This window comes from Mesoplodon mirus (assembly GCF_964341445.2).
Source record: "Mesoplodon mirus genome assembly, chromosome: 8".
In the NCBI taxonomy this organism is placed as follows: Eukaryota; Metazoa; Chordata; class Mammalia; order Artiodactyla; family Ziphiidae; genus Mesoplodon; species Mesoplodon mirus.
Window position 1 is genome coordinate 96,085,808 of NC_138984.1, and position 27,304 is coordinate 96,113,111.

General features: G+C 36.2%; 1 protein-coding gene across 7 annotated transcripts in view; it reads right to left on the bottom strand.

Moving 5' to 3' along the window:
- The window catches only part of PDE1A (phosphodiesterase 1A), a 351,645-nt gene that overhangs the window by 48,659 nt on the left and 275,682 nt on the right, over positions 1-27,304 (bottom strand). For 6 of the 7 annotated variants that reach the window (XM_082631377.1, XM_082631380.1, XM_082631378.1 and 3 more), the window contains 5 exons: positions 27,093-27,193; positions 21,849-21,950; positions 20,971-21,096; positions 16,732-16,833; positions 16,266-16,618 (listed from right to left, as the gene is read on the bottom strand). In XM_082631377.1, coding sequence (XP_082487503.1) covers positions 16,342-16,618; positions 16,732-16,833; positions 20,971-21,096; positions 21,849-21,950; positions 27,093-27,193 — 708 coding nt within the window. In that variant the 3' untranslated portion in view covers positions 16,266-16,341. Of the gene's footprint in view, positions 1-16,265; positions 16,619-16,731; positions 16,834-20,970; positions 21,097-21,848; positions 21,951-27,092; positions 27,194-27,304 lie in introns of those variants that run through there. The other variant, XM_082631382.1, reaches the window with a different exon arrangement.

The window sequence follows — 27,304 nt, forward strand, 5'->3', positions numbered from 1 at the left end:
TTGATTACTATTTGTCTCAGCATGTTTCTCTTTGGATTTATCCTGCCTGGGACTCTCTGCACTTTCTGGACTTGGGTGGCTATTTCCTTTCCCATGTTAGGGAAGTTTTCAACTACAACCTCTTCAAATATTTTCTCGGGTCCTTTCTCTCTCTCTTCTCCTTCTGAGACCCCTATAATGCGAATGTTGGTGTATTTAATGTTGTCCCAGAGGTCTCTTAGGATGTCTTCATTTCTTTTCATTCTTTTTTCTTTATTCTGTTCCGCAGCAGTGAATTCCACCATTTTGTCTTCCAGGTCACTTATCCATTCTTCTGCCTCTGTTATTCTGCTATTGATTCCTTCTAGTATATATATATATATTTTTTCTTTTTGCGGTATGCGGGCCTCTCACTGTTGTGGCCTCTCCCGTTGCGGAGCACAGGCTCCGGATGCGCAGGCCCAGCGGCCATGGCTCACGGGCCCAGCCGCTCCGCGGCATATGGGATCCTCCCAGACCGGGACACGAACCCGTATCCCCTGCATCGGCAGGCGGACTCTAAACCACTGCGCCACCAGGGAGGCCCCTTCTAGTATATTTTTCATTTCAGTTATTGTACTGTTCATCTCTGTTTGTTTGTTCTTTAATTCTTCCAGTTCTTTATTAAACATTTCTTTCATCTTCTCTATCTTTGCCTCCATTCTTTTTCTGAGGTCCTGGATCATCTTCACTATCATTATTCTGAATTCTTTTTCTGGAAGGTTGCCTATCTCCACTTCATTTAGTTGATTTTCTGGGGTTTTATCTTGTTCCTTCATCTGGTACATAGTCCTCTGCCTTTTCATTTTGTCTATCTTTCTGTGAATGTGATTTTCGTTCCACAGGTTGCAGCATTGTCGTTCTTGCTTTTGCTGTCTGCCCTCTGGTGGATGAGGCTATCTAAGAGGCTTATACAAGCTTCCAGATGGCAGGGACTGGTGGTGCATAGAGCTGGGTGTTGCTCTGTTGAGCAGAGCTCAGTAAAACTTTAATCCACTTGTTTGCTGATGGGTGGGGCTGAGTTCCCTCCCTGTTCGTTCTTTGGCCTGAGGCAACCCAGCACTGGAGCCTACAGGCTCTTTGGTGGGGCTAATGGTGGACTCTGGGAGGGCTCAGGCCAAGGAGTACTTCCCAGAACTTCTGCTGTCAGTGTCTTTTCCCCCCAGTGAGCCACAGTCACCCCCCCCCCCCACAGGAGACCCCGCAACACTAGCAGGTAGGTCTGCTTCAGTCTCCTAAGGGATCACTGCTCCATCCCCCTGGGTCCTGATGTGCAAACTACTTTGTATGTGCCCTCCAAGAGTGGAGTCTCTGTTTCCCCATGTTCTGCCAAAGTCCTGCAGTCAAATCCCACTAGCCTTCAAAGTCTGATTCTCTGGGAATTCCTCCTCTCATTGCCGGACCCCCAGGTTGGGAAGCCTGATGTGGGGCCCTTCACTCCAGTGGGTGGACTTCTGTGGTATAATTGTTCTCCAGTTTGTGAGTCACCTACCCAGCAGTTATGGGATTTTATTTTATTGTGATTGTGCCCGTCCTACCGTCTCATTGTGGCTTTTCCTTTGTCTTTGGATGTGGGGTATCTTTTTTGGTGAGTTCCAGTGTCTTCCTATTGATGACTGTTCAGCAGTTAGTTGTGATTCTGGTGTCCTTGAAAGAGGTAGTGAGTGCACATCCTTCTACTCTGCCATCTTGAACCACAATTTGTCTGAAGCAAAGTCCTGGAGTGACACCCCACTGTGTGCAGCAGATGGCAGGCAGGACACCAGGGCAAGACACAGCAGCAGTCTTCAGTCAGGGATTCTTAATTGATGTATGCAAAGATGATCCATTGATTTTATTAGTTAAGGTGTTGGTGATATTTTAAAAGATGTAGTTTTATATCACTTAAGTTCTTTGACCTGAAAATTATTGTTTGGGCCTGCAAAAGGCATTGTGATGATTTACCTTCCATGAGCAAAATTTCATGGGATGCTGGATAGCAACATTTTTATATAGGACTTAAGCATATGACAGACATATGCAGGGTTGATCTTCCTACAGATGAAGTGGGAGATTCTATATTCTATTTGCTTCTTGTACTTCACAATTGATTTAGAATATTAAGTTTCCATTGCTAAGCACATTGAATGCTATAATACAGTAATTATTTAACTTATTTATAAATATTTCAAAGTGTCATTTATTCTTTAGGGTGAATAAAGACCATGAGTGCAAGATTAGTAGGGGGCCCTGTAGCCAGACTACGAGGGAATCAGAAACCCAATAGGACAAGGGAGGTTCTCCTAAGGGAGGGGAAAAGATATGTAAAGGGAGAGTCAGGAAACTTATATATAAGTTTGACAAACTTTACAATTTTGCTTACTCTCTCCCATTTACTTTTCATCAAGATGAAATCAGAGGTCAAAAGCAATAGACGTTGTGTACATCAACTAGTTTATATTTTTCTTGGAGGTTGTACTTTCATTTGAGAGTGTTGCTCATAGGAGGTCAAAAATATACTTTTTAAAATCAATAACTTACTGAATACACGTATGTTCTGGTGTATTGAATCGTACAAGTGGTTGCAGCAGAATTATAGGTTCCTAGGCCACTAAACTCAATTAATTAACCAACCATTTAATTATGCCCCTGGATCTCTGCATATTTTCTTGGGGATATGCCTGCAGGTAGAGAGGCAGAGAAAGTGGTTTCATGAACTTGGAAACACAAGATAGCCTGATACGCTCAGGCCTGATAGTTTTTGCCTGTCTTAGCAATTCCCTTGGGACTTGTTGGGGTTTCTTATTTGAAAGGCCATAACAAAGAACTAGTACAGGCCTCTCTTGGAGATTTTGTAGGTTTGGTTTCAGACCACCAAAATATAGCAAACATTGCAATAAAGTGAGTTATATGAGTTTTTTTGTTTCCTAGTGCATATAAAAGTTATGTTTACACCATACTGTAGTCTAATAAGTGTGCACTAGCATTGTGTCTAAAAAAGCAATGAACGTATCTTAATTAAAAAGATACGTTATTGCTAAAAAATGCTAGCCATCATTTGAGCCTTCAGTGAGTTGTAATCTTTGCTGGTGGAGGGTTTTGCCTCAGTGTTGATGGCTGCTGACTGATCAGGGTGGTGGTTGCTGAAGGTTGGGTGGCTGTGGCCATTTCTTAAGGTAAGACAACAATGAAGTTTGCCACATCAGTTGACTCTTCCTTTCATGAACGGTTTCTCTGTAACATGCAATGCTGTTTGACAGCATTTTACCCACAGTAGAATTCTTTCAAAATTGAAGTCAACCCTCTAGAACTCTGCTGCTCCTTTATCAAATAAGTTTATGTAATATTCTAAATCCTTTGTTGTCATTTCAACAATCTTCACAGAATCTTCACCATGAATAAATTTCATGTCAAGAAACCACTTTGTTTTTTTTTGCTTATCCATAAGAAGAAATTCCTCATGAATTAAAGTTTTATTATGAGATTGCAGCAATTCAGTCACATTTTCAGGCTCCTCTTCTAATTCTAGTTCTCCTGCTATTTCCACATCTGCAGTTACTTCCTCCACTGATGTCTTGAACCCCTAAGTCATCCATGAGGGTTAGAATCAACTTTTACTAAACTCCTGTTATGTTGATACTTTGACTTCTTCCCTTGAATCACAAATGTCCTTAATGGCATCTGAAATGTTGAATCCTTTCAAGAAGGTTTCCAGAAGGTTGCTTTGCTCAGACCCATCAGAGGTATCACTATCTATGGCATGTATAGTCTTATAAAATGTATTTCTTACATAATAAGACTTGAAAGTTGAAATTACTCCTGATCCATGGCTGCAGAATGGATGTTGTGATAGCAAGCATGAAAACAACATGAATCTTGTTGTGCATCTCCATCACAGCTTTCAGGTGACCAGGTGCAATGTCAATGAGCAGTAATATTTTGAAAGGAATCTTTTTCTGAGCAATAGGTCTCAACAGTGGGCTTAAAATATTCAGTAGGACTTCCCTGATGGTGCAGTGATTAAGAATCCGCCTGCCAGTGCAGGGGACACAGGTTTGATCCCTGGTCCAGGAAGATACCACACGTCCCAGAGCAACTAAGCCCATGTTCCGCAACTACTGAGCCTGCACTCTAGAGCCTGCGAACCACAACTACTGAGCCCACGTGCACAACTACTGAAGCCAGCACGCCTAGAGCCCATGTTCCACAACGAGAGAAGCCACCACAATAAGAAGCCTGTGCACCTCAACAAAGAGTAGCTCCTGCTCGCCACAACTAGAGAAAGCCTGCGTGAGGCAACGAAGACCCAATGTAGCCAAAAATAAATAAATAAATAAAATATTCAGTAAGCCATACTGTCAACAGATGTGCAGTCATCCAGGCTTTATTGTTCCATTTATAGAGTACAGGTAGAGTGGATTTAGCATATTTCTTAAGGGCCCTAGGATTTTCAGAATGGTAAATGAGCGCTGGCTTCAACTTTAAGTCACCAGTTGCATTAGTCCCTAACAAGTGAGTCAGCCTGTCCTTTGAAGCTTTGAAGGCAGGTATTGACTTCTCCTCTCTCTCTATGAAAGTCCTAGATGGTATCTTTTCCAAAAGAAAGCCGTTTCCTCGCATCGAAAATCTGTTGTTTAGTGAAGCCACCTTCATTAATTATCTTAGTTAGAACTTCTGGATAACTTGCTGCAGGTCCTACATCAGCACTTGCTTCTTCACCTTTCACTTTTAGATTAAGGTGATGGCTTCTTTCCTTAAATCTCATGAACCAACCTCTGCTAGCTTCAAAATTTCTTCTGCAGCTTCCTCACCTCTCTCAGCCTTCATAGAATTAAAGAGAGTTAGGGCCTTGCTCTGGATTAGGCTTTGGCTTAAGGGAATGTTGTGGCTTTTCTGATCTTCTAACTACACCACTAAAACTTTCTCCATATCAACAATAAGACTATTTTGCTTTCTTATTCAGGTATTCACTGGAGTAGCACCTTTCATTTTCTTCAAGAACTTTTTCTTTGCATCCACAACTTGGCTAATTGGAAAAAGAGGCCTAGCTTTCAGCCTATCTCAGCTTTTGATGTGCTTTCTTCATTAAGCTTAATCATTTCTACCTTTTGATTTAAAGTGAGAGATGTGCAATTCTTCCTTTCACTTGAACACTTGGAGGCCATTAAAGGATTATTATTGGCCTAATTTCAATATTGTCCTGTCTCAGGGAATAGGGAGGCCTGAGGAGAAGGAGAGAGAGAGGGGAATGGCCAGCTGGTCAGTGAACGGTCAGAATACAAATAACATTTATCAGTTAAGTTCGCCTTCTTGTATAGGCATGGTTTGTGGCACCCCAAAACAATTACAATAGTAACTTCAAAGATCACTGATCAGAGATCACTACAACAAATACATATAATAATAATGAAAAAGTGTGAAATATTATGAGAATTACCAAAATGTGGCACAGAGACATGAAGTAAGCAAATACTGTTGGAAAAATGGCACTGATAGATTTGCTTTATGCAGGATTGCCACAAACCTTCAATTTGTAAAAAACACAGTATCTGAGAAGCACAATAGAGTGAAGCACAATAAATGAGTTATGCCTGTAATTGTTTTTATGCTTTTCTAAATAGTGTAAAATACTCTGAGAGCTGTCAACAAGGTGTCAAATCCAGTGATTTAGTGGCACATTTTTTCCTTTTTTCTTTTTTGCATTTTCTGTGAAGCCAAAACAATTTCTATAGTTGTAAAGAAATGCAGAAGATAAGAAAGGGTGAAGTACAGATATCTTGAGAAACCTCTTGCATTGAAGAGGTTTTCATCTCAGAAGCAACATCAACAGCAAGCACATAGGAAGCGCCTGACCACAGGCTTGGAGGTCACTATAAGGCTGAGGGTAGAATTTGAGGGACCGCCAGTCCGTCAAATTTAATTTTGAAAGGAGGGGAAGATGCACTAGTTTGGCCTTCTTGGAAAAACTTACTTAAGGGATTTAGCTCATCTAATTACCTTCCTTCACTCCTTCTAAAAATGGGCCCTTCCAAATTCTAAGAAAGCCCCCAAACTGTGGAAAAGTTTAATGATTATTATAGTAACATATTCACTTTCAGTAAAATTTATGGTATGGTATAGCTGTATTTATGATATGGTATAGCTGCATTTTTGTGAGTGTTATAAATATTTTGCAGGACATTAGTACCCCTTGTGTAATCAATGTCTGTAACACTTTTATGCCTCTTAATACTATAAGCTTTGGTTTTTTTATCCTGGCTCATAGCTACAGTTCTGTATGTTTGTGAAGTTTGGGGTTTTTTGTTTTGTTTTTTTTTTGTATCTATTATTTTTAGTGACAGATCCTCAGCTGAGAATGTACTAACTAAATATATTTTTATTGCTACAGAAAATACAATTTATTTTGAAATAACACACTTTATACTACTTCTAGCAATTTTGAAGAAAATAGAGGGGTCTTACTATATACAATTTAGGGTAAAATAACAATTTTGACCTTTCTTTCCAAATAACTTGCATTTCCAATTATTTGTTTCTCCTTGCTGATAAAGTAATACTTATTGGCAAATGTAGATCTTGCTCAGATATAGATTTTTTTTCATGTATCACACAAAAGGACTAGTTGAAGAAGGAAAAAATTCACATAGTATAAAATATGAACACATTTTAATGGAAACGACTATTTTTAAAAAATTTTAATTGTATTAACTTCTTGTTATCTTGCCAACCTAACATGTTCAAGAAGAGAATAAGAACAAAAAAACCTGTCTCCTTTACTAACGGTTATTTTCTTGACTAGTACTTCCACCTGTAATCTATCAGTCTTATCAGTCATAGTTGAAATGAATGGAGCATCTTCCAAATTCTCCCATTACAGTCGGGGGCAGAAGCAACTGTGTCGAGCCGTGTGAACACTCGAAGGGAGTGTGTTAACTGCATTCATGAATATCACAAGCTTGCTATGAAACATGCCTTGGAGATGGGGACCTGCTTTACTTCCTTTACCATCAGCTGCTTACTAAGAATCAGAAATAAAAATTTGTTAAGACTGCAAATTCTAGATTCAATTTTAATCTCTTCTGGTTACAATTTCCCATGGTTTTACAAGGTGTACCTAAGTAGTTACACCAAAGAATAGGGTAAAGCTGATGAGATTTTTGAGGATGATACAAAAGCTTTGAATCCAGAAATTGGTTTGTCCTCCAGAAATACATTGTGTTTTAAAATTTTTAATGTCTATTTAAGCCCATTTGTTAGTTAAAATGAACTTCGTAGAAAAATTAATGAAAAATTGACTTAGGAGACAATGCATCCCAAATTTTTTCTGGATTTTTCTAAAACATATATATATATATATATATATATATATATACACACACACACACACACACACACACATACACATATACACATATCTATCTATATATCACATACATGCACACACATAAATTTTATTGTTGCTCTTGAAAGTTCTAAAATTAGCTCTTTCCTTTGAGTAATTTTACTAACTTTTTGAATTTATATCCAGTCTCTAATTTTGCTCAAAACCCATTGAATGGATTTCAAGTCTAGTGCTATATTCTCCATAGCAAAAGAGTAATGCTTCTCTTAACTGGCTGCTTTTTAAGCTTCATGGTTGTATCGGGAATGTGTTTTAAAACCTGTGTTCAGTCAAAGGCTTAAAGTGACCGTCAAATAAAATATTTCATAGTCAACGGCTCTCTGATACTTGACCTTGGAAAAATGTGGAACTTAACATAGACCTGGAGAATAACAAATAATACCAATTCCTCACATTTGTATCATGTCTATAATGTAAAAAGACCTCTCACATTCATTGTATCATTTTGTTCATCATAGCCATCCTGGGGAGGAGACAGAATGGGTATTAATCCCTTATTATAGGTAAGAAGGTGAAGGCTCATATCCACCACTGCTGGAAAGATAGAAAGCTAATGTTTACACTTGGGTTTTCTGAAGCCAAGTCCAATTATCACTTACTTTGCATTATTAGACTTCTTATGTTTGCCCAATGTATATCAAATACTTTCTTTAACAAGAAACATAAATGTTTACATTTTTACTGCAGCTGAGGGAAGCAATGAGTTCTGGGCAGACCTTGTCTGATTTGCCTCAAATTCCCTAGAATAACCAGTAGATCGTGTGACATATTACATAATTTAGATTCTTAGTACATTCTAAAGGAATGAAGGAATATATTTTTAAACGTCTTTATAAACATGATAAAACACCTATCATGGATAAACAATAAGGTCCTAGTGTATAGCACAGGGAACTATATTCGATATCCTGTGATAAACCACAATGGAAAAGAATATTTTAAAAAGGATGTATATATATATAACTGAATTACTTTGCTGTACAGCAGAGATTAATACGACATTGTAAACCAGCTATACTTAAATTTAAAAAAACCCTGTTATCATGGCTAGATCCATAGCAAGAAGGTATTTATTAGCACTGTGGGTTCTACAAAGTGATAGTTACAAGTGGTTATGTGAGGATGAGCAAGAATAAGAAGAAACATGGAAAAACCATTGCAGTCTTGCCAATTTCTAGGGTATCTGCATAGATGCCAGTTAAAACTACATAAATCCAGTTAAATAGCTTATGTCAAAAACATTCAGAGCAAAGCGTAAACCAAGGGGTTTCAGATTCATTGCTGTATCTACCTCCAAAAGGCTAAAATATGTGGTATGGCTAAGATAATTAAGCGTACTGAGAGATTCATTTAGTTAGTTGAAAGCATAAAAAATGGATTCCTGCTGGAGTCAATGTCATATTTTAGTACGTATCGTAAAAATAAACTTGTTTTGCTTGTAAAACATAATCGTTGTTAGTGCAAACTCACTTATTTTGACATTTAACTCTACATTCTCCTGCTTTGCTAAATATATTTCTGAAGGGGATTTAAAAGCCAATTGGATGAAGGTAATAAAAAGGTACAAACTTCCAGTTGTAAGACAAATAAGTACTAGGGATCTAATGTACAACATGTTAAATATGGTTAACGCTTCTGTAAGTTATATATGAAAATTGTTAAGAGAGTAAATCCTAAGAGTTCTCATCACAAGGAAAAAAAAGTTTTTATTTCTTTAATTTTTGTATCTATATGAGATGATGGGTGTTTAGTAAACTTATTTCGGTAATCATTTCGTGATGTATGTAAGTCAAATCATTATGCTGTACACCTTAAAATTATACAGTGCTGGATGTCAATTATATCTCAATAAAACTGGAAGAAAAAGTCATTTACTTTTAAAAATCCAGAGAAAATCTAAGATTCCATTATTAAATATGATTCCATTTTAAAACTCAGTCCTATATTAATTTATTATGATCTGAGAGGATTTTCATAGTTGAAGAGATGAGGCAATGCAAGCAGAGATGTTTTGATTTTATAATAGCCCATATTAACACATACACGTTCCTCTCCTTTGGGCTGTAAGTATTTTGCCTTATATGTTAAGGTCATTCAAGCAAAGACTGTCATTTCTGAATATTTTGGGGTTACATAATTATTGCCAAGAGTCCTATCAAAGAACAAAACAAAATGAAAACCTGACACGTCCTCACTCTAACACACTCTGAAAAATGAAGATCACAAAAACATTCCAAGCAGCATGATGCTATACCTATTCCAAGACTTGACCTTTTGTGTTGGATGTATTTTAATCTCTAGTATTCAGATATCTGAGTCACTGTTTACCAGACTCTGAGAATGACAGAGGAGCTAAGTAGCCTCACAAAACAAAGTGCCTCTACCCGGAAATTCAGATGTCAAAAATCACTGCATGCCAGGAGTTTCATTATCAGTTAGTTATCAGTCACCTTTCTAGAAAAGTCAAGAATAAGGCAGTGAACTTCAAAAACATCAGGCCTCAATTCCATTGAATTCATGATAGTGTTTGGTTTTAAATCAATAAAAGATGGGTAATACAAGTCATGGTATTATTTGGAGATCTAACAGTAATTTTCAAGAGTTTCTGGGATTTATTCGAGTTTTTTTTTTTTAGAGTTTTTTGTTTAAGTCACTAGTGAAGCACCTTCATTCTGATATATTCCTTTTTTAAATTAAGGAAAAATTTATGTACAAATCTTAACAGTATAAATCATGAACACACTTGTGTAACTAACACTCAATAAAGATATAGAACACTTCCATCACCTCCAAAAGATTCTTTACCCTCTTCTAGTGAATCCTACCCCATATAGGCAGGCCCCCATTGTTCAGATTTCAATCACCATGGATTAATTTTGCCAGTTTTTGAACTTCATATAAAGGGAATCATATAGTATCCATTTTTTTGAGGTTCACTGTGGTTCATATTATTGGTCCATTTCTTATTGTATGACATTCTTTTGTATGACTATACTATGATTTACTTATGCATTTCTATCTTTGATGCACATTTGGACTTTTTCTAATATCGGGCTATCATAAGTAATACCATTACAACTACTCCTACATAAGACATTTGGTGAGCATAAGCATTAATTTATGTAGGTTATACACCTATGGGTGGACATGATGGGTCATAGGGGATATTAAATTTAACTTTAATAGATGCCAATCAGTAGTTTTCCAGATGGACTGTAATGATTTATACTCCCACCATCAATGCCTGAGACTTCCAGTCTCCACATCCTCAGTAACACTTAATATTGTCAGTCTTTTTAATTTTAGCCATCTGGTGAGAGTGTGGTGGTACCTCACTGTGCTTTTAATTTGCAATTCTTTGATAAGTAATGAAAATGAGCATACTTGTATGTACTTACTACCCATTTGTGTGTTTTCTTTTATGAGGTGTCTGATCAAATTGGGCTGCTTTTCTTTTTTTTTTTTTTTTTTTTTTTTTTTTTTTGCTATACGCAGGCCTCTCACTGTTGTGGCCTCTCCCGTTGCGGAGCACAGGCTCTGGACGCGCAGGCTCAGCAGCCATGGCTCACGGGCCCAGCCGCTCCGTGGCATGTGGGATCTTCCCAGACCGGGGCACGAACCCGTGTCCCCTGCATCGGCAGGCGGACTCTCAACCACTGCGCCACCAGGGAGGCCCTGCTTTTCTTTTTATTACTGATTTGTAGCAATTCTTTATGCAATCTGGTACAAGCCTGTAGCCAGATATTTGTAGTACAAATATTTTCTCTCAGTCTATGGCTTGCCTTTTCTTAATAGTATCTTTGGAAGAGCAGAAGTTTTGAATTTTGCTTTTGTCCACTTTACAAATTTTTTCTTTCATAGGTAGTGCTATATGTGTCTTCACTAAGAAATATTTGCTTACCCCTAAGATTAGAGAGACATTCTCTTGAGCTTTCCTGTAGAAACTTTATAGTTTTGTGTTAAGCCTGTGGTTAATCTTGAATTTAATTTTTATACAGGGTACAGGTAGAGGACAGGTAGGTTCCTTTTCTTTCATACATATAATGTGTTGTTCCACTGCTATTTGTGGACTTCCCTTTCCCCATTTAGCTGTTTTGGTGATTTTGTAGAAAATCAAATGATCGTCTAAGTATGGAACTACTTCTGGAATCACTATTCTATTTTATTGCCTATTTGTCTGTCCCTATGTCAGTAACACACTGACTTGATTACTGTAGCTTTATACCAAGTTGTGTAATAAGGAAGTGTAAGTCCTTCAACTCTTAGTCTTTTTCAAAATTATTTTGGCTATTTTAGATTCTTTTCCATGTAGATTTTAGGATCAGCTTTTCTTTCAGCTTCTATAAAGAAGACTATTGTAATATTTAATAAGGATTATGTTAAATATATTAAACAATTTTGGAAGAATTGACATCTTGGCAATATTAGATCTTTCAATCCATTAACATAGTATATCTCTCCATTTATGTAGGTCTTTAAAATTTTTTTCTCAACAATATTCTGTGGTTTTCTGTATCAAGGTTTTATATGTATTTTATTAATATATTCCCAGTTTACTATTTTTATGCTATTATAAATAATATTGATTTTAAATTTTCATTTTCAAATTTTTTGCTGCTAGCATACAGAAATACAATTGATTCAATGACCCTGATAAACTCATTTATCAGTTCAAGTAGCTTTTAACAGATTCTTTAAGATTTTCTATGTAGATGCTCATGTTTCTGGAAATAAGACAGTTTTATTTATTTTTATCCAATCTATTCTTTATTTCCTTTTATTACCTTATTGCACTACCTAGAATTTTAAATGCAATGTTGAATGGAAGTGGTAAGAGTAGACATCCAAGTCTTAGAATGAAAGTGTTCAATATTTCACCATGAAGTATTGTTAACTATAGGCACCTTTTGCCAGGTTGAGAGAGGTCTCCTATTTCTAGTTTGCTGAAAGTTTTTATAATGAATGTCTTTTGAATTTTGTCAAATGCTTTTTCTGCAAGTATTGAGATGATAATAGGATTTTTCCCCCCTGTTTTCCTCTTAATATGGTAAAGTACCTAAATGATTTTTGAGTACTAAGTCAATGGAGGTCATGATGTGTACCCTTTTACTATATTGCTGAGTTGGATTTGCTAATATTTTAAGGAATTTTACATCTAGGTTCATGACAGATATGGGTGTACAATTTTCTTACTTGCAAAGGCTTTGTTAGTTTTTGTCAGGGGTTATATTGACAATTTTCCCTCTTCTTCCATGTCATGAAAGAATTTGTGTAAGACTGGCATTATTTTTTCCTGAAAAGTTTGAGAGAATTCACCCTCTCTCAGCTGAACTGAAAATTAAGAATTGAAACGAGAATTAAGAACTGAAGCCATTTAAGCCTGGAATTTTCTTCATGGGAAGAGTTTAAACTACAGTGTTTAAAAACAGATATATGGATATTCAGATTACAATTTTTTTCTTGTGTCTGTTTTGGTAATTTGTATCTTTCAAATAATTTAGTAATTTAATCTGAGTCATTAAATTTATATTGTGTATAACATTCTTTATCCTTTTGATATATATAGATCTATAATGATATCTCTTCTTTCCTTTACAAGTTATGCTTTTTTTTCTCTTTTTGATCCTGCTAGTAATTTTATTTTATATTTTTCAGAGAACCAACTGTTGCTTTTGTTAATTTTTGCTGTTGTTTGTCTTGTTCTATTTCATTGATTTCTGCTTTTATATTTATTACCTCCTTCCATCAACTTATTTTGGTTTAATTTTCTTAACTTTTCTTTGCTTACTTAGTAAGGTAGAAACATAGATAATTGATTTATACGTTCTTTTCTTTTTTTTTTTTTTTTTTTTTTTGCTGTACGCGGGCCTCTCACTGCCGCGGCCTCTCCCGTTGCGGAGCACAGGCTCCGGACGCACAGGCTCAGCAGCCATGGCTCACGGGCCCAGCCGCTCCGCGGCATATGGGATCCTCCCAGACCGGGGCACGAACCCGTATCCCCTGCACCGGCAGGTGGACTCTCAACCACTGCGCCACCAGGGAGGCCCTATACGTTCTTTTCTAATATAAGCATCTAAAGCTATAAAATTTTCTCTTAGCATTGCTTCAGCTGCATCCCACAAATTTTCATATGTTGTGTTTTCATGGTCATTCAATTAAAAATATTTTAATATTTCTTCTTAACCCAAGAAAAGTCATTTTATCTTTTCCTGGTTCTGTTTTTTTCATCTCTAATGTGAGAATGTTGTTATTAAAGATCTCTAAGTCTATTTTATATTTACCATTGTCTGATGATTGGTTGAGTAACTAAAATTATAATTTTTAATTGGCCATAGCATGCAGCTTGCCTTTAGAATTGAACAGATTTTAACATTTGGTCTTTTATTTTTAAGCACAAAATGTATTAAAATATTTTTTAAAGACATTTTTAATGTGAAAATATTTGAATTTCAAAGATGTTACTTAGTAACTTTCTCTAGGACTATGCAACGCTATTTCAAAGTGAAACCATATACCTATTGAAGATAGGAGACAAAAACCATAGTCATCTAACTACAGTAATGTATTTGGTCTTTATGTTTTCAGAATAAGTGAAACATTAAAAAATAAAGATTAAAAATAAAGAACAATGTTGAGAAATCAAATAATCTGTAAATACAGAAGTTAAAAAAGAGCTTCTCTAAAAGGGACTGTGGCATCATAAATAATGTATTTGATCTTTGTTCCTGGTTCCTGGCACAAAGGTTCAAAAACCCATGAAATTTCCTGAGTGACAGGAGACTCTTTGTTATGCTAATTATGTGACTCATGGCATAAGACCCCTTAGATTGCTTCAGGATAGGGCTGCTCACCAGAGAGACCAATCACATGATTAGAGGGTTGGAATATTGGGGCAGCATCATCTGGGAGGAAAGGAGGGCTGGAAGTTGAGTTCAATCATATGGGCAATGATTTAATCAGTCATGCCTATGTAATGAATCCCCATAAAAACTCCTGACACCAAAACTCAGTGGCACGTTTTGGTTGGTGAACACACTGATGTGCCAGGAAGGTGACACACCCTGACTCTATGGGGAGAGAGCATGGAAGCTTCATGTCTGGGGCCCTTCCAGACCTTGGCCTATGCACTTCTTCATTTGGCTGTTCCTGAGTTGTATTCTTTATAATAAAACTATAATTGTAAGTAAAGCACTTTCCTGAGTTACTTGACTCATTTTACTGTAGTACCCCCAGTGGGAGTAGAAACAGAATAAGGATACCATAGAGAAAAAAAAACATATACTTGTTGTAGAGAACACTGGTCATTCTCCATATTGATGAAATAAAAATTCACATTTTAAGGCAAGACAAGAAAAATTTAAACATATTTTTTTGCTCTGCCCATCTGGGCCTCTTCTCTCCCCTCTAGTGTCCATTGTGCATCTGCATTATGCATTAACCAAACCTCTCCAATGGCAGAAATACCTGCTCAATCATAAAGATCAATTTTTTTCCTCCTGGCACCAGCCATGTAACTCCTTAGAAATTAACCTTGCTTTTTGCAATCTTGTAAGGGGCCAAGATGACCCACTGCTCACCCTGTATGTGCAGACATCTTTGGTGCACTTTATGTACAATGCCAATGCATCATTTCCCTTAAAGATAGTGACTGGTGCAAAACAGACTGGTCAGATGACCTGGAAAGATATTGGGTCACACCTAATGGAAGATCTTAACTTAAGTACTCACTTATGACCTTAGTACTTGTATTCTGCCTATTTTACAAGATCATTGTTTCTTGCATTACCAAATGTATGACTGTGATAAAATTAATGATGATTAGGCAACTTGAAACAATTGACCAAATATACAGTTCTATAAGATCAATGATTATAATAGTGTAATTCTAGATATGGGAAGAAGCAACAAGAGGGAACCATTTCCTGAACCATAAGAGACTAGTATGACAGGCGTTCCAGAGGTTTTTGGCCACTGTTAACAGGGTTTAGTCCAGTAACAGTACATTGAGTGGCCTAACAACGAAATTCTTGCCTAACCTGGGCAATGGAACAAATTGGTCATGAAATGCCTCCCACATCCTGGTCGAAATTAAGACCTAAAGGTAAGGGATTGTAAAATAAAGAATGTTGCCCACCATCCAGTTCTACAAGAATTAAGTCATTAGGTACTGAAGTTACTGACTTACAATACACCCTGAAAGGAATTCAGGGTGAAGATCACGATGCAGTGCTTTGTGCTGGGGGAAAACTGACAGAACTGGCCTCAGATAGTTAGATATTTTCAAGAGAAATTTGTTGTGAACTTGGATTCTTGCATCTTCCCATACTTTGAAAAGCACTAAAACCATTAACTAAAATGTCTGTTCCTTGTGACTAGCAGCAACCTTCTACTGAGATGTGTACTTGATTGCATGCACCCTTTTGCCGAAATCACATACATACTGGCCTCCCCCTTTACCTCTTCAGAACAGCTCTCAGAACTCTCTGAGAGACTGTCTCACAAGTTATTATCTTTATTTTGGCTCAAATAAAATTTTCCATTTCTTTCTTAGATTGGCTATTGATTAATTTTTTGTCAACAATATCCAGGCTTGCTTTTTCACATAACAATAGATTTTTGCAGTTAGGTACATGTTCACCCAGCTAAAAACTATATATCTCAGCCATCCTTGCAACTATGCATGTATAACTAAATTCTAACCAGCAAGATGTATGCAGAAGTGTTATAAATTCTCCCTTTCTCTTTTTATGATGAAAGCTATTTGCTGCCTCTGCAAACCCTAACCCTAAACCTAACCCTAGCATTTTACCTTTTAACAGCAGATAGTGACTCATTTGTTAATTTCTTTCTCTCTTGAGATTGGCATCTGAGATCCAAGACTAGACCCTCTTTAAAACATGTATTATACTACATAGGATTATTTAATACATTTATTTGAAAGATTAATAAATTCTGCCTGAAGTCCCAAGAATGTGTTGTGGCCAAGTTGGTAATAGTAAGTCACAAGGCCTGGATTCTTTACAGAGAAGATGTACGTCGATATGCATAGTCACTATTTCCAAAAAAATTTGCATAGACACAGAACATGAAAGAGGCACCTGTAGGAAAAACTCCTCCATCAGGGCCATGGTCCATCGGTGGTGCAGCTGCCAGGATTTGGCTGGGTGACTGATGTCTGCTGCATGGAGGATCAGGGACATGGTTTTGGCTTTGTCAAGCCTGTCAAAACAAGGACATGTTCAAATTATCAGAACAAAGTAACCAATTACAGTCTCCTCTGAGTTCAAGCCCACATACTTTTAACATGAAAAAAAAACAAAAAACAAACCTACCCTTCAGGCTGCTGCAAACTGTTTCTTATATTTTTAATTTGCTGGAAGTGACCAGACATGTCTGTAGACAAAACCATTTCAATCACTAGGTTCCGAAGATCCCTGTGGAGTCATCAAAAGCAGAAAGGTTTGTTTGGCCACTTTTTGTTCTCAAGTGAAATATTTCCTTAATATTGCGAATTACATTTTATTTTTTCTAATGGTATGAGCACAAAAGATGCTACATTTTAAATGTAAAAGAGCTTACAAAAGTTTGGCTTTAGGATGTTGCCAGGAAAGTGATTTGTGAATGATGCTGTGCAACATCTCCTTTTAAAGAACTGGATGCTTTCCCTCCCACACCTACATCCTTCCCCCACTCAAAATTTCTAAATATTATTTTTAGAAATAATAATTAATATCAGAAAGAATCCTAACCAATTTTAAAGAAAAAACTATTCTAAAGTCAGAACTTGTAATTAAGAAAACCACCGCCATTTATTCAGTATTTATTCAATCAAGGCAGTGTTCTAGGTGCTTTTATGTGAGGGGGTACTATTATTTCCCACCAGAGGGGATTGAGTTGTTTGCTAAGTCACACAGCTAGTAAATAGCAGAGATAAGATTCACCCCCAAGAGTTCCCACTAGCAAAGGTGACACTTGGATCACTCCACTGTACCAAGCTTCCATCATGAGAACTCCAGAGAAACCAAGGCTATAAGTGAGCGGGAATTCTATGTTTAAGCCCTGGGGGCCCCGATCCTACATATCATAGACAGAGCTACTGGTACTGTTAAAATTTTAACCAAGACACTGCAAATACGGTGAACATATCACAAAGCCTATGAATGAATAACTCATTCTCACAGTAAGCAGGAGATGAGTAATGCCAGTAAAGGCTTGCATGTTCTACAATTCATTGCTTGCTCAGTACAGATAGGTAAAAAAGTCACTTATACTGGAAATGATATTTTATTTCATTCTGTGGCCAGTAGAGTAAGCTAAATTACAGGTGTATGGTAAACTTGAATTATGATCTTGTGTCAAAGATATTTTACCTAAAGATGGTATGATTGAATGATTTGTTTTTAAGAACAACCACATATTGGCGATTCTTGCTGAAAATTATGGGTGCTCAATTCAGTTGGATTTTTAGATAGGAGCAATGAGAAAACAATACTTTGATTACTGTTCATGATATTGGATAGCTTGCTTAGAATTCTTTTACCCAAATATTAAGGGAATGGAAGCTATCAAAGATAGTTAATACTTATTCTCAATTACATTTTTTCTTCTAAATTATGAGATACCCATGTTACAATACCAACTGTACCAAAACATTCATGTTAACTAGGAAAAATGAGACAAAAGTTTTATGAAATCTATAAAATTTAATAAATACTTTGTACTTTGCAGATGTGATGTTAAAAAAGAGACAACAGACCCAAAATGGAGTCCTTGTGCTAAGCCCATATCATCAAACCAAGACTTAATACCTCCTCCAGGATTGGAAACTTAAACCAATCAATGTGGAATTACCTGGTCAGCACTAGTGAGGTAATCCACCTGATAGACCCCTGTCATCCCCCAAAGGAAGGTGACTTTGCCTAAAACAATCAGCTCCTTGTTAGAATAACTTCCTTGTCCTCCTCTTTCTGCTTATAAAAGTCTGCCATTTTGTACAGTTATTTGGAGCTCCTTTTCATTTGCTAGATGGGATGCTGCCCAATTCATGAATTGGGTTGAATAAAGCCAATAAGATTTTTAAAATTTACTCAGTTGAACTTTGTTTTTTAACAGTAATCAATAAATGTTAGATATTATCAATAATCAACTAATATCAACAGGCAAACTAGTGCACAAAGGAAATGTTACTTTATTTATACATTTTTCTTGCCAAAATTTAAAAATTACTGCATTTATAGTTACTAAAGTTACTTTAAAAAATAGATTTGCAAACAGAAAACCTAAAAACCCTTAAAAAGCTACCCATATTTTATTTTATTTATTTATTTATTTTTAACTAATTAATTTATTTATTTATTTATTTTTGGCTGTGTTGGGTCTTCGTCGCTGCGTGTGGGCTTTCTCTAGTTGCAGTGAGAGGGGGCTACTCTTCATTGCAGTGTGCAGGCTTCTCATTGCCGTGGCTTTTCTTGTTGTGGAGCATGGGCCCTAGACTCGCGGGCTTCAGTAGTTGTGGCATGTGGGCTCAGTAGTTGTGGCACACGGGCTTAGTTGCTCCGCCTCATGTGGCATCTTCCCAGACCAGGGCTTGAACCCCTGTCTCTTGAATTGGCAGGCGGAATCTTAATCACTGAACCACCAGGGAAGTCCCGCTATCCATATTTTAATTCTTGGTAAAATAGTATCAAGTTTATACTATTAAATAAATCTTTTACAGCTTTTTGGAAACAGTGTTAAATCATATGATAAATCAAATCATAAATCATGTGATATTATAGTATGTGTTAAAAAAATTTGGGAATTCCCTGGCAGTCCAGTGGTTAGGACTTGGTGCTCTCACTGCTGGAGCCACGGGTTCTATCCCCGGTTGGGGAACTAAGATCCTGCAAGCCTTGTGGAGCGGCTGAAAAGAAAAATTCTATAAAAACACTCAATTAGGATGTTTTGTACAGTAACTTCTTAGCTACTGTACAAAAATATAAAATATTAGAGGAGTAAATTATGAGAATAAATGATAAAGATGTTAAAGAACAAAGTGTAATAGAAAAAAATCACACTGAAATAGCAACAGAATAACTTTGAGAAGAAAAAAGTTAATTCAAAGGAATAATAAAATTAATAATACAAATGTTACCTCTGGGAATGATAATCACTGATGAAGAAATAAATTAATACTCTAGATGTAAACAGTCAATCTCTCGGACCTTAGGAAACACCTCTGCACTTGTGTCCCTGCTTCTACTTTTGCCCTTCTATTTTCCCCATACCCAGCAGTGGTGGCTTCACAATTAGATCCTGGCCTTCCTAGTTTGGTGACCCAACTGTGCTATTGTTTCCTGTGGTGTAAAATGAGAGGCCTGAATTGGGTTCCCAAAACAAAATGCCTCCTTCCCCTGACTTCAGAGCTTTTTCTACAGTTGCAAAAGTGAGCCCATATTTTTTCCAGCCTTGAAAATCCAGGAAGTTTTATTTATTTTTTTATTTTTATTTTTTTAAATTTTTTTTTTTATTAGTTTCTGCTTTATAAGGAAGTTTTAATATTTGGAGAAGTAACCATGGGAAATTAGGGCTTGTTTTAAACCTTGAATTAAACTTTTATTTATTTATTTTAAGGCAGATCTTAATTCCAGGTTACTTCTTTGGACATTTCTTTTCACCTTGATTTAAAGAAAAAAAACAAAAACAGAAACAAACCTAAACAACACTTTGATATTTGAATTTGAATAGGAATTTTTTCAGCCCATTAACTGACTTTTAACAAGATCTTAGTTAAAGATAAAGGCTTCCTTTTTTTTTTTTATGTAAGTAGGTCCCACAGAAAATTAGGGATATACTTACACTAAAAAATGTCTATGTTTATCTGAAATTTATATTTAACTGGATGTCCTTTATTTTTATTTGCTACCTCTGGCAAGCCTATAGTCAAATGAAGGGGATGATGATGACCTGAGGATCAAGAAGAAAGGAGGGAATGTTATGCTGAGTAGTAGGGGTGCATCTTGTTATTTTTCCCTGCATGGCAATAAGCAATACCATTTCACGTAATTTTTTTTTCTTTTTAAGAAGACAGATGCCTTGGAGAAACATGTTAAGATTACTCTTTGCATCTAGGTCATTTTAGTATGTTATATTCATAATTTTTTCCCCAAATAGTGAGTTCTTTGTTTTTTAGAAAAGCTAAACACATATAGAAAAGTAATATATGAAGGAATCAGTGTGATGCTAAAATTTTGAATTCATGTAGGACCACATATTGGTACAACTGAGCAGAACTCCATTCCTGGGAGTATGTAGTTATGTATCTTAAGGTTTTTCTTATGTGGTACATAATCTTATGGATTGGCTATAATGCATATAGATGTTGAATTGGCCTTGAAATAGTTCAGCTCCATGTAACACAGCCTGGCTCCTGAACCGTCTTCTAGGCACTAATCATCCTCAGAATCATCCAGTCAAAGGGAACTGAGTTTGTTTTGTGAGTAAAGGATTGACTTTCATCTGTTTTCTTCAGTTTACATCACTTAACTTTTTCCCTAAAATTAAATTTCCTCTAGGTTTCCTCTGAAACTCACCTCCAGTCATCTTTGGATAAATTTACCAGAACATTCATTTCTTCTTCTTGCATAAGTCGATAAGCTGCACTCACATGGTGATTTTCAAGGACAGAGCGATCATTATACAAAATGGCAACATCTGACCTAAGAATTAAAAACAAAATGCCAAGTAGAGGATTTCTTTAGACCTCATGAGTGTCTTTGAAAACTACTCAAGTCATAAGACAAAATATCATCCATAAAAATCCTATAATTAAACACCCAGACTTATGAAAGTACTTAGTTTCCTTTCTTTTTGTTTTTTACTGTATGATAATTTTAAAAGATAGCATTTATTTTTTAGAGCAGTTTTAGGTTCACAACAAAATTGAGCAGAAGGTACAGAGATTCTCCATATACCCCCTAGTCCCCACACATGCATAGCCTCCCCCATTATTAACATCCCCAATCACAGTGGTACACTTGTTGAAATTGATGAATCTACATTGAATATCATTATCACTCAGAGTCCATAGTTTACATTAAGGGTTTACTCTTAGTGGTATACATTCTATGGGTTTGGACAAATGTATAACGACATACATCTACCATTGTATCATACAGAGTATTTTCACTGCCCTAGAAATCCTTTGTGATCTGCCAATTCATCTTTCCATTCCCATCCCCTGAACCCTTGGCAACCCCTGATCTTTTTATTGTTTTCACAGTTTTGCCATTTCCAGAATGTCACATGGTTGGACTCATACAGCATGTAGCCTTTTCAGATTGAATTCTTGAACCTTTTAGTATGCATGTGAGCTACCTTTATATCTTTTCATGGCTTGATAGCTCAATTCTTTTGAGCACTAAATAATATTACATTATCTGGATGTATCACAGTTTATTTATCCACTCACCTACTGAATGACATCTTAGTTGCTTTTAAGTTTTGGCAATTATGAATAAAGCTGCTATAAACACCTCTGTGCAGGTTTTCGTGTGGACATAAGTTTTCAGCTCTGTTGGGTAAATACCAAGGAGAGTGATTGCTGGCTCACATGGTAAGAGCATGCTTAGTTTTTTAAGAAACCACCAAACTGTCTTCCAATACAGCTGTACCATTTTGCATTCTCATCAGCAATGCATGAGAGTTCCTGTTGATCTACATCCTTACTAGCATTTGGTGCTGTCAATGTTCTGGATTTTGGCCTTTCTAAAAGATGTGTAGCGATATCTCGTTGTTTAATTTGCATTTCCCTGATGACATATAATATGGAGCATCTTTGCATAAGCTAATTTGCCATCTGTGTATCTTCGTTGGTGAGGTATCTGTTAAGGACCATTTTTAAATCAGGTTCTTTATTTTCTTATTGTTGAGTGTTAAGACTTCTTTATGTATTTTGCACAATAGTCCTTTATCAGATGTATCTTTTGCAAATATTTTCTCCTACTCTTTGGTTGATCTTGTAATTCTCTTGATATTGCCTTTCATAAAGCATAAATTTTTAATTTTAATGATGTCCAGTTTATCAGTTATTTCTTTCAAGAATTGTGCTTTGGTGTTGTATTGAAAAAGTCATTGCCACGCCTAAGATCATCAAATAAAGTACTTAAGTTGCACTATTGAAATTGGTATTCTAGCATAAGTGTTCCAAGTGTTCTCAAATCTGTATAATTGAGCCCTTGCTTCTTCTTCCTCTGTCCCCTTAAGTTGCCAGATCATTTTGCAAGTGTGGAATGGAAGGAGAGCTTCTATGTTCAGTGCAGTGTCCCATGCATATAAGTTGGCAACTTGCAGGTAGGCAGTAAAAATAGCACCAAAGGAAAGTCAAGGTAAAACCTGTAACAGTTTTGCTACCACTTTCACCAACACGCAACACACTCCTCTCACTTTTCCTTCCTCCTGGTAGACACATATTCTGTCAGCACTAAAAATGTCTCACTAAGACTATTTCAGGCTTTTCAGTGGGTAGCGATCTAGCACTGACCTTAGCGCTGAAAGTTTACCAAAGAGTAGACAATGACAAATAAAAGAAAGAACTAAGAAATCTGGCTTCTGTAGCAAGCAACTTATTTGAGATCTGTATCTAATAGTCTGGTGGATAAACCAAGCTTGATTATTAATCTAACATAGGGGAAATGACCTATTAGGCAGTGGAATAATTACTTCCTCTTTTGTTCCTAGCACTATCATAAAAGTAGAATAACATATGTAGTTAGCTAATAGCATATAACCCCAAAATAGATTTTCTTTTAATCATCCCAGCCTTGACCTAAAAATTTTATTAGCAATAATCATGGCTCGATACACAGAAAACTGAACTAGGAGAGCATACATGCAATCCTTGTTTGAGAGAAAATTAAATAGATCTTGTCCAAGTATCTCCAGAAATTTGCTGAGATCATGGGGAAAACTGTGATTTGCAAATCACATATTTTGTATCATACAATCTCAATTCTAGCCATGGCAGTTTTGCCAGGGTTATTGCATGATGTGGATCTAAGTATCACTATTTCTTCCTCTCAGCAACAAGCAAAGATGTGTTTTTTAAACCAGATTTAATTGTAGCAAATTATGTGTGATTTTGTCTCATAAATCCAAAAGGACGCTGAGAATACAGAATGGTCTAAATGTTTGAGATAATCTTTGACTGCTATGGAGAGAACAAGATTCTAAGCAATACCCAGTGTCCATGGTTACATGTAGCTTGGCATTTTCTTTTCACAAAGAGGAAATTATTTCTATTTATTTACACTTTCAAGGATTGTATGAATTATAATGTCTTTATTGAACTCAAATCTAGCCTTGCACTATGTTTTAAATTATTTTCAGTCATTTTGCATTATCCAGTAAGTAGGTTTCCATATTAGAAAAGCAACTCTAAATCCAAGTAACAATGAATAATATAAAATATGATAGAATTATTGACATCAGTAACATAAAACCAATATATACTTGGACAAAATGTGAAGCCAATAATTTCAAAAAGCACATCATATTGTTGCATTTGTGATCATTACAACTTTTTTGTTCATAAAATGTTCAAGTTCTTGTAGAATTAATCTACTAAATAATTGATGCTGATAAACAATATATAAGAAAATAAGTAAAATACTAGACCTTTCCCCAGTTTTTATACAGAGCTTCTTAATATAAAATGGTAAAAAGTGTATTCTTCTTCATCCTCCTCTCTCTCCTCTTTCTCCTCCTTCTTTTCTCCATCTCCTTTTCCTTCTCTGCAGTCTAAAGTATAAGTAGATCAGGACTCTTCATCCAGTTGTAAATCAATGGTAAAAGGTGAAATCTAGAAGTGATAATTTAATATTGCTGCTGGAGACCAGTCCATTGCCTTTACTTTTCAAAATAGAAAGAGCAAGAAATATTTATTGGAAGCAAATCACTTGCTTCCTTCTCCAATTCCTAAAACTGTGGTCCTACACTGGGCCCAGCTCAGTAATGAGCTGTCTTTAATTAAAATCCCACTTATTATGAATTTGGTGGATATAGAAGAGCCTTTGCTAAGCAAAAATGGTCTGCATAGTTTACCTTTCCTTTGATGTTTAACACAAATGAAAACGGGACATCTCTATACTCTACAAATGTGTAGGTTAATAACATCCCTGCTGTACAACCAGACTTCAAGGTCTTCCTTTTCACTTTATGCTCTGTCAATCTGGGAGACTCTAGGGATAGACAGAATGCTTTCCCCAACATTTCATTGTTTGAATTTCAACTTTCCCTCTGTCTCTGTCAAGGGGCCATAATTTTCAAGTCCATCCATTAAAGGCTGTAAAAGATTGACTGTTATATGTCTGTCTCTACCCATGGGAGCAGAGTTATGTAAATAGACTGGATTGAGACTAAGTGGCCATCATCTCAGCTTCTCAACCCTACTATTGCCACCAGCTGACTATGTGCATACAGTTAGGTAATTTCACCTATTAAGATCTTTGTTTTCTTTTCTTAGACTGTGAGGCTTAGACCAGATGATCTATAATGTGGATCTCAGTCACTGTAGGATCCCTTGAAGCTCTAAAATATTCAGTATTTTTTTTTTTTTTGTAGTACGCAGTCCTCTCACTGCTGTGGCCTCTGCCGTTGCGGAGGACAGGCTCCGGACGTGCAGGCTCAGCGGCCATGGCTCACAGGCCCAGCCGCTCCGCGGCATGTGGGATCCTCCCAGACCGGGGCATGAACCTCTGTCCTCTGCATCGGCAGGCGGACCCTCAACCACTGTGCCACCAGGGAAGCCCTAAAATGTTCAGTATTTTAATAAAATGTTCCATGCTCCCCACATCAAAACAACAAATTCCTATAGCTGGAAAATCAGTTTTTAGAAATATTGCTCTTAAAATACAAATGAACAGACCACACAAAAACCTGCACATGAACATTTATGGCAGCTTTTTCATAAATGCCAAAATTTGGAGGAAACCAAGACATCCTTCAATAGTTGAATACGTGAACTCTGGTACATCCATGCAATGGAATATTATTCAGCAGTAAAAAGAAATGAGCTATCAAGTCATGAAAAGACATAGAGGAACCTTAAATGCATATTGTTAAGTGGAAGAAGCCAGTTTGAAAAGGCTTCATACTGCATGATTTCGAATACATGACATTTTGGAAAAGGCAAAACTAGAGATCTTAACAAGATCAGTGATTGCCATGGGTAAAGGGGGAAGGAGGGAGGGAAGAATGAAAAGATGAAGCTCAGGGGACTTTTTAGGTCAGTGAAACTATTGTGGATGATACTATAATGATGGATACATGGCATTATACATTTGTGAAGCCCATAAAATGTATAACACAAACAGTAAACCAAAATGCAGGCTATAGATTTTAGCTAATAATAATGTATCAATATTGATTCATCGATTGTAACAAATGTACCATACCTGATGTAAGATGTTAACACTAGGTGAAACTGTGGGGTTGGAGAAGGAGTATGTGGAAACTCTGTACTTTCTGTTCAATTTTTATGTAAACCTAAATCTACTCTAAGGAATAAAGTCTATTAATTTAAAAAAATGAACAAACAAAAAATAACTGGGTTTAGTTTTCCCTCAACAAGAATACAGAGCTCTACAGTAGTTCCAGAAAGAAACCAGTCTCTCGACTTACATCTCCATCTTAAGCATCTCTGACTAGTGAAAGACATAGAAATTCAGGATCCTATGTAAACAAGTGAATTGGATCCTGATGGGTCTTAAACCAAATTCTGTTTCCCGGGTACTGAAATCTCTTTGCAGCCAAAAAGAGCTTAGAGCCCCTTCCTATTATGGACTGAATCATGTTCCCCCCAATTTATATGTTTATATAACCCCAGTACCTTAGAATGTGACTGTATTTGGAGATAAGGCCTTTAAAGAGAAAATTGATGTTAAAAGAGGTCAAAGGGTGGGCCCTAATCCAATATGACTGATGTTTTATAAGAAGAGAAAGAGACCCTGAGGTCTGTTCAAGCACAGAAAAAAGGTCATGTGAGGACACAGCAAGAAGTCAGCCATCTGCAAGCCAAGGGGAGAGACCTCAGAAGAAACCAAACTTGCTAACACTTTGATCTTGCATGTCCAATCTTCAGAACTGTGAGAAAATGTCTGTTATTTAAACCACCCAATCTGTAGTATTATGTAATATTCCTAACAGACTAATACACCTCTACTCTGGTATTTTGATTCTAATAACTGCCATTATCACCATAATTAAAAATCCAATTTTCTAATTATTTTAAATTTAATATTGCATGCTAACCTGGAAATAAGATTTCTTTGATCTTTAGATTTTTTTTCAGAAGTGCAACTTCATTACTTTCAAATATATAATGACACCAGACTGATGCCGTGAACAATAATGTTGTAAGATTTGTCCCAGTGAATAAATGTCTGACTTGTGTGATAGTTTAGTGCAAGTCTGGGCAAAGAAAAGTTATCTTATACATTTTTATGTTCTTTAAATTGCAAAATATGCCACCAAAATACAAGATTCTTGATAAATAAGAATTGCTGATTGAGGTGTTTCAAGCTTAAGGCATTTTGCTAAAATCTATTCTTATTAGACATCTTCATAATTATTTTGAAATCCTCTTAAAAATAAGTAATATTCAGAAAAATAAATTTCAAGTTTTAACTTAGAAAAGTTAATCCTTTATCTAACTTACCTTGTCTGAATATGAAAATTGTTTGTAGTTCCCGTATGCTCATAATCATGAATGGCAGCAGCAAAGACCATTGCTAAAATTTCCAGTTCAGTGAGCCAGTGCTATTAAATTAAACAAAGATTCCATCATATCAAAAAGCAGAGTCAATGTTGTCTCTCTACAAAATAAATATTTTCATTGCACACAGTATAAATCAATATATAAAATTGTTA